At 42.4% G+C, this 14,034-nt stretch overlaps 1 protein-coding gene across 2 annotated transcripts in view; it reads left to right on the forward strand.

The window, feature by feature from the left end:
* RAD54L2 (RAD54 like 2) overlaps nt 1-14,034 on the forward strand; it is a 67,405-nt gene that overhangs the window by 11,094 nt on the left and 42,277 nt on the right. Inside the window, exon 2 of one of the 2 annotated variants that reach the window (XM_050312736.1) lies at nt 9,514-9,720. In XM_050312736.1, coding sequence (XP_050168693.1) covers nt 9,570-9,720 — 151 coding nt within the window. In that variant the 5' untranslated portion in view covers nt 9,514-9,569. Of the gene's footprint in view, nt 1-9,513; nt 9,721-14,034 lie in introns of those variants that run through there. The other variant, XM_050312738.1, reaches the window with a different exon arrangement.

The raw sequence follows: 14,034 nt of genomic DNA on the forward strand, positions 1-14,034 counted from the left end.
ACTCTGTAGGAAAATGTTTTTGGTTTGTTGGTTGGTTGTTTTTTTTTGTTTCTGATTCTCCCTTAAAAAATTAATTTAGATATGCCTTTTTCTTCCTTCTGTACTTACCATAGCACTAATGAAAAACAAGATAGGAGATCTTATATTTCAATTAAATCAATACTTCTGGTCAGTGAAATGCTTATTTTAACAGAATGAGATACAGAGCTGGTAGCCTCCGTGCTAGCGTGGAACCTCTTTGTGGATATCTATCCTCTTATTGTGATAAGAAGGTGCATCCTCCAGAAAATCTTTAACTTCTGTCATTTACCTCCTTCATTCCTAACAGAATGAATGAGATTGATTGAGATTTTACAGCATTGCCATTAAGTCTTCTCTGCAAGTGCCATGTAACCAGTTTTCTCTGTTAAAGAACATTACTACTTGTAGCCAGAATCTCCCATCAAAACAAGAGCTGTAGTTACTATTTAAATTCCATACTTCAACCCAAGTCAATAATGGTCAGGAATTTCTACAACTGGACAAATGGGCAGGTTCAGTAAAATGTTGTATTTTGGGAGGTATCAGCAGCTGAGCGTAGGGATGTTGACTTCTTACAATGTGTGGTCACCTTCACTGGGGATAACAAGTCAAGAGGACACAAGAAGACCTGGCTTTCCTGCTGTTCCCTCTGTACTTGCTCGCTGGGCAGTCAGGCAGCATTTGCAAATGAGCTTTGATAGAAAAAGTGGTCATTTGAGGAAAGCACTTGACTGAGACTTGCACTTCACTTTGAGAGAAAGAATACCTGAAAGGTTGTGGTTTTTTTCAAGATCACAACTGAATGCTCTTTGTCATCCTGCTTCTGAATCTTGGAAACATAACATTTTGGGTTCTGCATGGGCATGAATATACAGTATTGTCTGTTCAGTGAGAACAAGTCCTGCAAAAGACATTGCTAGCATTAATGAAAGTTAAGTGAATTTATACATTTGGGAGACAGTGGCATTTTTACTCTGAAAGAGTTGTACCTTGTAGCCAGCAGCTACTTATAGATGACTTGTGGTGCTTATTCACCGTACAGTGTTTTATAGGAATTTGTTAATATGTCCCTTTTCAGTTGCATCTTCCTGTCTTAACATTTGGATATGTTTGTGCCTGTTGGTGATGGTAGTTAATATCCTGTTTAGCATAAATTGGGACAGGGCAGTTGGGTATGTTTACCAAAATCCCACAGGTTATATTACCCTTCTGTTAATATTTGTGTGTCTCCTTAGCCCAGCTTGCACGGTGCTGTTTTAAAGCTCTTTTGGAAATAAGCTCAAGTATGTAGAGTCATATACTCATAATTTTACAAGCTAAAAATGTCATCTGCATATCCTGAGACTCATAACTCAGGTTCTTTTGTGAAGCAATACTTATTATCTCTAATTGGGGTGATTTTTATGTGTGTATGCAAACGATCCCCTGAGCAGGGTGTCGGGGTGCTTGTGCTTTGTGGGGAGAGGCAATAAGCTGCATTCTTTTCTCTTCCAGGCCTCTCCAAAGCATTGGGAAGTTTTCAGCCAGCAAAACCCAACCAAAGTGACGTTTCCATTACTAAGGACAGAACCACAGCAGGCTATTTCATCCAGTTGCTTTCCCTGTGAGCTGCCCATAGTGTCAATCTTAAGTGTTATCAAAGCAAATGTATTTGTGCAGGGTGGATAAGGATCGGTGTGAGTGTTTCATTTTGACCTCTGTAGTAGGAAAGGCAAAGATCAACAGGTTTTGGTGGCTTTGTTCTCAAATCTAGCAGAAAAATGACCATTACATGTGGCACTTAATGTTCTACTTTTTCCAGCACTGTGCAATGTTGAGGGAGGGAATGACTGTTGGAGGGAATGACTCTGAAAGAAACCCATGTTTATGACAAATTTTAATCCTCTGATGGATTTTTAATCTACACTGGAATCAAATAAAACTAGTTCAGTGTCTGATTGCTTGACTGTAACTTAGGTCTAATGTACGCTAATTGTCATCTTCATATCATGTGAGTTCAAAACTTTTTATTTCCATTTCTTTCTACATCAGGATTTCCTGGTTTTCTTCTTTCTTTTTTTATTTTTTTTGCTCGTTTTCTTTGGTAAACTGTAGGTGGCATAAGTAATGCTTCCTCATCCCTAGTGTAATTACTGTCGCTGGAGGTGGGGTAAGAAATAAAGAGGAACAGACCTATGTGGAATTCTTCCGTTTTCTAAAAACTGCATAAACCAGAACCTCAGGTTTTAAGTCCAGTTCTGAACTAGGAGAAAGATGACACATTGACACCAAACTCCCAGAGCTCTGTGATTGTTTGTGCTGAAATGCAGAGCTATGACTAAAGGCAGAGCTCAGTTGTGTTTACTCTGTGATCTGTCAATGACAGTGTGCAGTGTGACTGGCGTCTGCCTCACAGGGGATGGTGGGCTGCCCTGGACTGCTGCTGATGGAAAGCTCATTTCCTGAGCAGGGACACAGTCACAGGCAGTGAATCACTCCCCTGTAAGGAAACGTGCTTCTCCAGGAGGCAGAGAAAGAAGAGTGTCTGCATGGGGTGATCCTGAGAAAATAGGAGAGGATCAGGCCTTTTGATGTTATGAAAACTTTCAGTTGTCCTCATTCTGAAAGATGAAAACGTTGTTTATGAGCTATCCCAGTCTGTTTCTGTGGGATTCCCTTCAAGGAGGTGAGCCATAATGTTCGGATATCTCAGTGACCAAAGCCATAGCTCATGTTCAAATAGTGACAGTGACTGATCTTTCATTGAGAGGGGATTAGATCCAAGCCTTTTCCCTCCTCTCTGTTCTGCTGCTTCTCTTTATGTAATTTAGTCTTGATTTATTACATAACTTCTTCTGTGGCACCTATGTATCATAAGAGCTTAAACTCCTAGAGGGATCTTTCAGTTATCTGGATCTCCCGCTGCTTGTGGGAATTGTCTTGACAGAGTTTAGGTGTTCACAAGGAGAAGGCTTGGCACACCTGCAATGAATTGAATCTTCAAATCTAGCTTTTGGAATATGGGGATCCTTATTACTAATACAGAGTAGGGAAATTTACTCCAAATTAAGCTGCTATGTAAAATGTATTGAATATAATTTAGAATCCTGGCATGCTGTGCCCTACTATTGAGTCTTCCCCATAATTTAAAATATTTTCTTGGTGTTTTACTCCTCTTATAGGTCTTGGTTGCTTTTCTGTAGTTGTACCACCATTGGCAAAACCTATACAAGCACACTTAGAAGTGCCTTTTAGGTTGAAATGCTGTTGGCTTTGAAAGCAGAAACAGTGACTGGGAGAAGGAAAGTTTCCTTTTCCCCATTTTTAATTTTATCAGGGAATGCAAATGCCATTTATGTAGAAGTTGGCAAAGCTAAAAATATAAATGGAAATTCTGTGAAGTAAGAGACGGAATTTTTGTTATTTTGTGATGGTGATAATCCAGATGAATATCAGTAATTAGTGGAAGCAAAACTGATCATATGCTTCTTACCTTAGGTAGCCTGAACTTTTATGCAGTACCAATCAAACCGCTCCTCTGTGATGGTTCATTAGTGAGGACACTTTAGGTTTTCAAAGCAAAGAGTTGATTTATAGGAAGTCAGTTTCTGCTTTAATAAAGTAAATAGAAATGCTCTGAAAAACAATGCAACACTTTATATATGCAAACACAAAAGCAGTGAGCCCATTTCTGCTGGCTCACGGTGAGGAGCCTTGCGAGGTCTGTGGGGAAGGGAGCGCTGGCACCTCAGGAAGAGTTGGGGTTTTCTGTGGGGGTTACAGAATGGTGACACTGTTGGCAGTGGGGTGTTCCCACATCCCTTCTGGAGCGCAGGAGAGAAGGACCCCGAGGCCGGGGCGGCTCCCCGGCAGGTGGTGGATGTGGCCGGGATGTGCCGCCAGCTCAGGTTGTGTAAGGATCCGCAGATGCTGCCATTGACTCGCGCTGGCTCTTTTTGTTCGGATCACAGTGGGAGCCAGGCCTTATGTAATGTTCATTGTCACATTCTCCGTTCCAGCACTGTCATGTCAGCAGAGGGGAAGGATTAGCTCTCCCTTTTCTTTATGGGTTGGGTTTAGGATTTTTTTTCTTTCCTTTCTCCCACCCTTTCTTGCAGCAGCTTTTGTTGTTTTTGTTGTGAGGGAACAGTCAGTTTCAGGCTGGGTTTAGTTTTGGGGGTGCCTTTCAGGAGGGAGATTGTTAACCTAGAGAGAATAAAAGAGCAGGTCCTGAAACTCTCCCAAAACTGATATATGGATGTGTTTTTTAAAAGGAGTCTGTTATTTTTTTTCCCTCTAGATAAATCACAATGGGCTCCTTAATACTCACGTCCAGTGTGGGTGAACACTAGATTCATTGTCCTATATTTACGTGGGGTGGAGGGAAGCACACTTGCCTTCCTCAGAACAGTGGTCCAGGGCAAGCAGATGCTCCCCAATTTATGATTTTCCAGGCTGCTTCTTTTCCCCTCAGTTTTAATATTCCTGTGGAAAACAACATCTCTTAGAGGGGATCAATGCCACTTAGTTTTGTTGCAATTTGAACAAGATGAAAAGGAGAATTGTTTTCTTCCTTCCCAGCCAACAGCGTGTGGCCACCAGTTAGCTGTGAGTCACAGCTGAAAAACCGTGCTTCTTGAGTCTCAACAGTCTCAGGCTGCGAAGGGAGAAGGGATTTAAATCATGAAGTAATCAATTAAGGATGGCTTTAAATGCAATTTGTGGAAGTTATTCCTGGGGGAAAGAAGTTCCTGTTGATTTTTTCAGTAAACACTTGTTTGCTTTGTTAAAAGCATGTAGGGGATCTGCTGGACTGGTATTAGTCAGTAACACTGACTCCTTTTTGGGAAAATACTTAATCCTTTTAAGTGATTCCCCCTCTCCTCTGCCATTTTTTACACGATAATGTAATAAAAGTGTTAATGTATTAATAACATAAGTTAGAGAAATTACAGTGTTTGTTAGAATCAAACTGTCCAAACCCACTGATCCTGGGTTTATTTCTTGGTAGATTTTTAACTTGAACAGAGAAGTATTAATTATTTTGCAATAACATTGCAAGTTACTACTTGCAGACTGTTACGAGATTTTGTGTTATACAGAGAAGCTTAAGCTCATGGCTTCTTTAGTGATGCATCTGTGCGCTTTATAATAATGTTCCATTAGTTACTGAAAGCTGCCTATAAGGTGCCAAAACAGTGCTAGCTGTGATTTAGCAAAAAGATGAGGTTTCCCCTGAGGAGCCAGCAGTTACCTTCATACACATCCAGTTTGGAGTGTTTGTGTGTGAGCCGAGAGTATTGAGAGGAATCTCGTGGCCCCAACCAACCATTTTACTCTTTTGCTGCCAAATAAAAAAGGAAAACAGTTGAAGGAAATTATTATTACCACGAAACATGACTGTACAGCAGAGACTGGAGAGCATTATGCAGCACTGACTTAGAAGTACCTGTTTTTATTAAACTGTCTGTGCAAATCCTCTTGTGATTTGCCAGCGTGCTCGATTCTGTTTCTATGGCCAGGCTCCACAATGGCCAATGTGAAGTCTCGGTTATAAAACAGGCTTTAAGGCACAAATCTTGATGAGCCCCAGATATTGGGCTTGGCTGGAGGTTGGGGAGGTAATGGAATCCTCTTTACTGTTCAGCGCTGGAGCAGCATTAGTGTTAAACCTGCCCTTTCTGAAGGGATTTGTATGGGATGGATGTGTGTACTTGGGAATGAGCCTGTCCTGTGCCTGAGTCACTTGTGTCACATCAGGCAAAGAGCTGCTGTCAAGTCACTTTGGCTTCTGTGGCTTCCTTGTAGGTGCAGGGGAACCCTGCTACTCCTCTTCAGGCAGGGAAGGACTCCAGTCTACTCTTCCTGCTTCCTTACTTTTTACTCCATGGTATTTGTAATAGTCAGTTAAATAATGGTTTAGTATTTATAGTGCTGGTGAGTCCTCAGATGAAGGTGTTGCACAGAAGTGGCCCAAGTCCCCTCACCCCCTGATGTTTGCTGTTTCACCCCAGAGTTTGGCTCACGGCATGCATGACCCTGCTGTGAACAACTGTCATGCAGAAGGGAAAAAGTTGCTTGCACATTTCTCCCTCGACTCCATATGTAAGAAGTGATTTTAAAGAGTGAAAGAAAAACATGAGAACAACAGATTTGTGTTCAAATTTGCAAGGTTTCCTCATCCAGAACTGGGCCTCCTTTCTGTGCTGAGGAGGAGGCAGTCATCACCACATGGCATTTACTTACTATCTGAAATGTTCTACCTTAAAAAAGCAAAGCCCAAAAAACCTCACAACTATTTTTATCTTTGTTGAAAGACAGGACATAATACATGAGAGAGGCTGTCTTGGATGTTAATTTGATGTGCAGTTGATTGCAGGGTTTAACTTCCTGGGTAGGATAAACATGACAGCTCTTTTCTCCTCCCTGAGTAAGCAGGAGGAACTTCTCAGTGTTTTCCCCTAATATCCCACCCTGGTTTCTCAGCAGCCTCACCACGTGTTGAGGCACTGTACTGTAAGGGTGTCTGGCTGTCTGTAGGGATGATGCAGCAGGTTTGATGTGTGTTTCTTGGTGCTGTCACCCTCCTCATGGCACACATTCTGCTGGGGGGCAGCTCCTGTCCTGTGGCAGGGCAGGGGCTCCAATGTGGCACAGCCCAAGAGTCCAGTTGCAGGTAATCAGTTTATCTCTCGCAGAGTGCCCTTCCTGCAGCGATTAAAGGTTGAGCACAGTGTGCCTGCATGTGCAAAGGCAGGAGATGGGGCAGGTTGGAATAACTCAGCCATAAAACAGTAGCAGCAGCTACAATCTGGCCCTGTTGTGTAATTCCCCTTGGTGGGAGGCTCTGAACTGGGTCAGATCGGTGTGAGAAACGAGGGCAGTCTCTGGGCTGTGTCCCGTGTACCTGCTCCCTGCTCCCAGTGCCACCAGGCAGGGTGGGATGGGAGCCCTCCCGAGAGCCGGGCTCAGGCAATGCCGAGTGGAGCTGCCAGAGCCCAGGAGGAGGGAGGGAGGGAGGACAACAGACAGCACCACGACAATGGGCACAGAGGAGTTAATCATCTCTGTTTCACCCAGCTTCTGCAAGATTTAATTAAGTCTTTTGAAAAGCTTCTGTTTAACTCTCCTGCATATGGCTGGGGCTGCGAGCGGGTGTCAGGAGTTGGCTTATATGGAACGTGTATTTACTGCTAAACAAAAATAAAGCTTAGATTTGAGCCCTTTTGTACTCCAATTTGAGAGAGAGCCATTCTCCACTGGATTTGATTTTATTTATAGAAATACAAGGACCCATGTCCTTACCTTTAAACAGTGTTTGGAAAGTGTTACGTGTTTTGATTTGGGGTTTTTTTAAAGCTCTTTGACAAATGATGAAACAAAAGAGGGTGACACACAGGAGGATACTGATGGGAGAAACTGTATCATGTGTCATTCTTTGACCTGGAGCATTTAGTGACATTACAGCACTTCTGTTTTTTCTGTTCGTAGATGAGAATTCATTCCTGCCATGTTAGTAGTGTTTGAGTTTGTTTGTTTGGTTTGTGCAGCTTTGCAAGTTACAGGTTTGAGTATGTTTGTTTTCATTAGGGCTGGATATCAGCTGGAAGGGAACACTGTTGCTACTTAAAAGAAAAAATAAGCTGCTGTTGTGAAATACACAGAGACTTCAGCACAACATTTGTCAGGAAAAATTTGTGATAATAGATGGCTTTGTGTCTGCAGCCCTTGGCTGAAGCACCAGACGTCAGAAAGCAAGTGATGCTGGAGGTCACTGTGTTGCAGCAACCTGACAGCAACAGGGCTCGTACCTGCCTACCACAGAAGCTGAATTAATATCTTTGGCTTGTGTAAACTGGCACACTTCCACTTGAGCTAATTCAGATTTTGGCCTTTTCTGCCATCTGTTTGACTAATCCAACTTATTTCGTGTGACACATTCAATAGTGTAGGGACTTCAGTTGTCTCTGCTTGGTGGTAAAGTGCTCCTGGGACCAAGTGGTGAAAGGCTTCCTTTTCCAATGCCAGTTTCTGCAAAGCCTGCTCTTCCCTTATGTTTTCTTTCTTTCAGACACTCTTCAATGTTATTGAGGAGCTGAGAGGGGCAGAGCAGGAACTGATGACTTCAGCTGGAATAATTCAGCGTGCTCGACAGTTGGATTCTCAGCCCTGCTAGAGGGGTGTTGAGTTGTGTCTTTAACCTTCAGGTTTCTGAGCTCATCTGGTAATTGCTGAAACACAGCTGAAAATGACATTTTTCTGTTTCTTGAAGTGTTTGTAGATCTGTGAGGGGCCTTATCAGCTTAGAAGTGGGGTTTTTTAAGTGGCTGACTGGTTCTGAAACATTTTATAGCTTACACTGGAAATGTGGCCTAAGTAGGGGGCAGTGGGAAATCAGTGATGAGGAAATGTTCCCCTCATCTTTCTTAAAAGCTTTCTGGGGAACGTGTGGGTAGTAATTCTTCTGCAGCTTGATTTTTGAGTGCAGCCTTTGCTTTAAGTTCCTTGAGCTCAAGATGCCTCATATTCCTTTCTTGGCTGTGTTTCTTTTGATCCACCTTATCTTACCCAGCTCCTTTATGATCATTGTGTTCTTATGGAAGAGGAGTGCTCAGGAGAACCCATCATTGTCCAGAAGTGACAGTGCCTGACCTGAACAGATAAACTTGTGACTTTGTGACTGTCCTGGTCCTCTTTTTAGGTTTTATTGTTGTGTTGTACCATGATTTCTGCTGTGATGCACTGGAGGACTCGTGCACAGCCAGCTCCAGTTCTTGTCCTTGAGAGAAAGGAAATGCAAATTCTGTCTGATCCATCCTTCCCTTGCGTTTACTTTTCTTCTTACCCTGTTCTACAAGGGACTTTCAACCTTTAGAAACTGGATCTTTGTTGCCTTCTATCCGAATTATTAAGGTAACACTGTTTCTGTGGCATAGTTGGATCAGGGAGTTCAGCCAGGCTGTGACAGGAGCTGGGTGACCTTGGCAGTGGGTACAGCTGAGGCAGGAGGGGGGTTCCTGTCTCTGCCCCATGTGTGCACACTGTGATGCTGCATGCAGGGATCAGGGTAATGGGTATCTGTAGGGGAACTCTGGGAGTGATCCTTCTTCCTATGCTTCATATTTGGACAGCAGTGTTCTGAAGCTGCTCACGTAATTTATTTGTTTTTGCATCTCTGAACAATCAGACACTGATACCAGGAATCTTTCTACTGTGCACATGTCAGGGGTACCAATAAAGACCTGGGGGCTTTGAGTGATTGGTTAATATATTGGTACTGATTCTGATTCTCCAATGCTGGACCTGTATCATTATGATGCATTGCTTATGGCATCCATTTTCTGCACAGGATTTTGTGCACTGGCTGATATTTAACAGTCTGATATAACTGTTATTTGAAAGGCTGATGGCAGATTTGTGTTTTTATGGGCTGTAATCCTGCTGTGATGTTGAGCCTCAAGGCCCAAAGGTTGGGACTCGCTGGGCTCATGGACCTCTCTTCCTTTCTTGCAGGGCTGCCTCACGGTAGAACATGAGCAGGTAATGCACCAGGAGCACCACTGGGAATCATGTCAGACGAGTCAATCTCAGGGAGTGATCCGGACCTGGACCCGGACTTGGAGCAGGAGGATATGGAAGAGGAGGAGGAGGAAGATGAGGAGGAGGCGATGGAGGAGGACAACGATGGGGATGACGAGGAAGACTTACTTGATGAAAGTGGTGAGTGAATGGGGCTGGGAGTGTCTGCATACATTGTGTATGTGTTACAGGAAAATGGCTGTGGCCCCTTAGTAGATTGTGTAAGGGTTAGGATTTGTCCAGCTCCTGTTGGGAGAAGTGCTTACGTGGGCGTTTAGTTTAATTAGGGATTTAATGTAGGTTAAATATGGAGTCCTGGCCAAAAAAAATTCCCATAAAGAAAATAAGCCACGAGAATAAAATGTGAGGAGGATGGAATTTTAAAAATAGCTTTAGATTTTAAGGAAGCAATTATATAAAGAAGCAGATAAATCAATTTACAATTACTTGTATTGTTAAAAGAATCCAGTGGAAATTTTGCATCACTGGTTTGCCCCAAAGTAACCAATTTAATGGATGCTATGGGCAATTATTTGCTCATTTACAATAATAATCTTTAACAGCTGGAAAATGTTCTTTTCTGACAGCGTACAGGTTGGGTTCAGTTTTGCTTGTGTGCTTTACAAGATGAAAGGTGGAAGTGCTGACTAAGAAAGTTGTCACCTTCTATCCTCACCTGGTTATACCTGCCCTACTCTCCTCTTCAGGAGAGGACCAGTCCAGGTCAGGACCATTTCAGCTGTTTGTGGGCCCGTGCTGTGCAGGTTACATAAAAGTGTTGTTAGGTAAGTGTCCTGGGTCATGGCATGATCCTAGAAATCAGTTTGTTGGTCCAGCACAAGGCCTGATGTTCCAGGGCACATAGACAGGAACACACAGCTCAGGTGGGAATCCCCCGAGCTGAATTTGCCATCAAACTCTTTGTATCACAGAACTGCAGCTGGAGCCTAAGGAGGTGCTCTGTTTGCTTCCTTTAAAATCCCAATTTTTAATAACTTCAAAGGGTGTGCAGGTATTTGAATACACCTACTTAAACCTACTGGGAGTCTTCCTTTTCTTAGCATAGAATGTGTTGAAGACAGATACTTCTCTCTTCTTGTCACTAAAGTATTTTTGGCTTCACAGTACGTTGTTGTCCTCAAGTGTTGTTTGTTTTGTTTTTATATTCTTTCAGCCACGTGCTACTTGAAGATGCTGTTTTGATTTCAAATGGTTATAAAACGTTTACACAAATTAATTTCATTCCTCTGTTTTTATTCATGTGATGGCTTTTTCCTAATGAGAAAGCAGCAGAAAAGGAAGTGTTAGTTCAGGTGAGAAACAAGGGAATTCTCAGTACCATGGAGCTGTAGGGCCACAGATTACTTTGTCTCAGAGGGTGATGGTGACTTTGTCACTTTGTTCATGGGTCCCTGCACCCAGGGGGGCTGTAGGAAGTGTGACATGGTAGCCAAACTTTATTAATAGAGGGGAGTGGCTGTATGTGATGGGGGATGTATGTCATTCCCCATGGTTACTTTATCATAGACCTATGCACTTTATCATCAACATCCATATTATTGTGGGTGAGAAATCATAATTGTTTGTCAAGATTGTTCTTTCCAAAGCAAACAAGATTAATGTTGGTATAAACAAGATTAATGTAGGTGTACAGAACATCATTAACAGCTAATTACAGCTGCTTATTTTCATCTTAAAACACCAGAAACATGTTTATACTTTATATTTCTGTAGTGACTAATTAAAACTAAATTTTAACAAATGTAGAAAATAATGAGGAAGAGTAAAAAGACAATTTACATAAAGCTAACATAAAAAGCTTTTATAGTTGTTGATTAGGTACAGGAAAAACTCTTCTCTTCCACAATCTGAGCAAAGCTAGATTGCCTCTGAGGTTTCAGATTGCTGAGCTTTAATTCTGTCTGCCAGAGTCTCAGGATGCTTTCTGGGTGCTTAGATGTACAATTATTTTCTTCTGTGGGGGTGTCCAGTCTGCTTTTCCTGATAGCTCCTCACAGCTCCACACTGCCTCAGAAATGTCATTTGGCATCTGTATTACCTTAGATCTAACACAGAACCAGTCTCCTGCTGTTTCTCCTATGAAATAAAACCAACCTCAGGACTAAGAAGTTCGTTTTACTTTGCCCTTCTGATGTTTGTAGTCCTGCCTTTGTAGATGAATCTCATTCATAAAAATCATCTTAGGAACAGGCAGTTTTATTCACAAGAAGGGGCGCAGTGCTCTAATGTTTATACTATGAAGCGTTTAAAAAGCCTAATTTTAATATTTTCTGTTCAAACTCTGTTCTCCCTATTCCCAGCTGTGCTGTTCTCTTCCTCTTCTGGTACTGTGGTGGTTCTGATCCCATTTGGGATCCTGGGGGGATCATTCCCTTGCAGATGGGCTCTTGCATATTTCTAGCACTACAAGATTTAGAATATTATTAATGTTTCACAGTTAATTCCTTGGAAGGACAGTTGGCTGCACATATATTTCCTCCAAACTGAAACCAATTACTTGTTTTAAAGAATAGTGATTATAACAATTATAAGTGAACATTTTTGTTTGCTTGCAAAGTAGTGGCTTTATATTAGAATTTCCGTATTCTGATGGTGCCTCAAATGACTTAAGAACCCTCCAGGGTTAATGTAATGTTGATAACACTTAGCAGTGACTGGTGTTTTGCACATTTAATCTCTTTTTTTGTCTTTTTGATACATGTGTGTGGAGTTAATACTTGTGAAACTTCAGTTTTGTAATTTTCTTGGAGTTCCTTTTACATTCTGGTAATTGGATCTTCAGCTTTGGGGCACTTTTTCTCATTTCTGCTCAGTTTTGTTTGCATTTAGTATAGGCTATCCCATAGATGGTCTAGAGTTTAGTTGGGACTTGTATGCTACAAGCTCTCAAGGCTTGTTGGAAGCAGTTCTTAAACTTTCTCCCCCTACCCTCAAGGAAGAAAAAGAGCCTGGAAGAGTAGCTTTCTGAATATTTCTGAGTAAGTGAGAGCTAATAACCAATTAGCTTCCATCCTTTATACCTTTCTTCAGCAGTGGTCAGTCAGTGAACCTTGGCATCGTGTGTAGGAGCTCTTACAGCTTTAGCCTTTTATTTTGCTGGTGTGCTCCTTCCAGGCCATTCCTACTCTGACCCTTAGAACCCCTTCCCAGTGGCTGCCAGCCTGCACAGCCATCCCAGCAGCACGCTTCAATCCTAGCCAGAGGCTTCCACTGCTTCTCAAGCCTTGTCATCCCTGCCCACTTCATCTGTTTTCTCATTGCTTGTGGGTTGCAGCACTTGTTTTATCATGTTTGATTTTCTGATAGCAGTGCGTGACTGCGAAGAACTTTTCTCGTTAACTCCCTAAATCTTTTTCACTAGAAAAGTGATGTACTGATGACTGTAGAGATAAAGGGCTGTTTCAAGTCCTGCACTTTTTCTCTGATCCTGGTAGTTGCTCAGGGCTGTGTAGAACTCCATAGGAATAAAAGCTGAGTTGAGCAAAGAGGAAACAAACCTCCAATATGGATTGTACAGATCCTTTCAAATGCTGGGACTGTTCATACCTCAGAGCTTTCCTGAGGAAAGCTGTTGAGTGTTTGAATGAATCCCACTGTAGTGCTCTGTTTTTCCACTTTCTGAATGTCTTTTTTGGATTATTCTGATTGAAGTCTCTGGAATTCATTATCTCAGACATATTGCTGTAATTCTGCTATTGATAGTGATGGCAAGTTGCTTGTTTTCTTACCTCTGAGTATATGGGTTAAACACTTTAATTTTTAAAGTGTAGTTCAGGGGTAGAAGTAGTTGCTCAGTTCTCTGAAAGATTCCTTAATGAGCACAGGCATTCAGGCCCTGTCCTCAAAGGCTGCTGGTTGTGTTTGCATTACAGGGTGTATGGTACAGCAGTACTTTCAAACCAAAACTGGTTTGTATGGGGTTTCTATGGACACACAGGCCCTTCAAGAGGAGCCAGAGGAGCACGGTTGGTTGGTACAGAATAGCAAGTCCCAGGAGAGGAGGACACACAGGTGCCTGTGCTCTTTTGCAATGCAGCTCCTCAGCAGGGTGAAGGTATCAGGGCCAAGTCTCAGAACCTCTAAGAGATTGGCACAGGAGGTGAGTGAGGGCCAAAAGAGAGACCCTTTCCCTCAACCTGGCCTCCTAAGGCTGTGCTCGTCCTTTCTATGACATTTGATAGTGTCATGACAGATTCAGTTACCTTTCCTTTCTGGAGATGATCCACAGTGTATTTCAGTGGCTTCTTTTTGCTTGAACTTGAGCTTCCACTGGGTATCATAGTTTTGAGTTTCCCAAGGTACCAAGGCAAGGAGTTCATCACTTCAGGTGGCAACCACTGATGATCCAGATTTGAAGAGTTCTTTGCTTTCCTTGAGCCCTTGCTGAGGAAAGCCTGTTCATTTAAAGGGGTCCTGCTAAATCTGCTTTGCCTA

The sequence above is a fragment of the Myiozetetes cayanensis genome, unplaced genomic scaffold (assembly GCF_022539395.1).
Source record: "Myiozetetes cayanensis isolate MyiCay16 unplaced genomic scaffold, myiCay2020 scf18, whole genome shotgun sequence".
Classification (NCBI taxonomy): domain Eukaryota; kingdom Metazoa; phylum Chordata; class Aves; order Passeriformes; family Tyrannidae; genus Myiozetetes; species Myiozetetes cayanensis.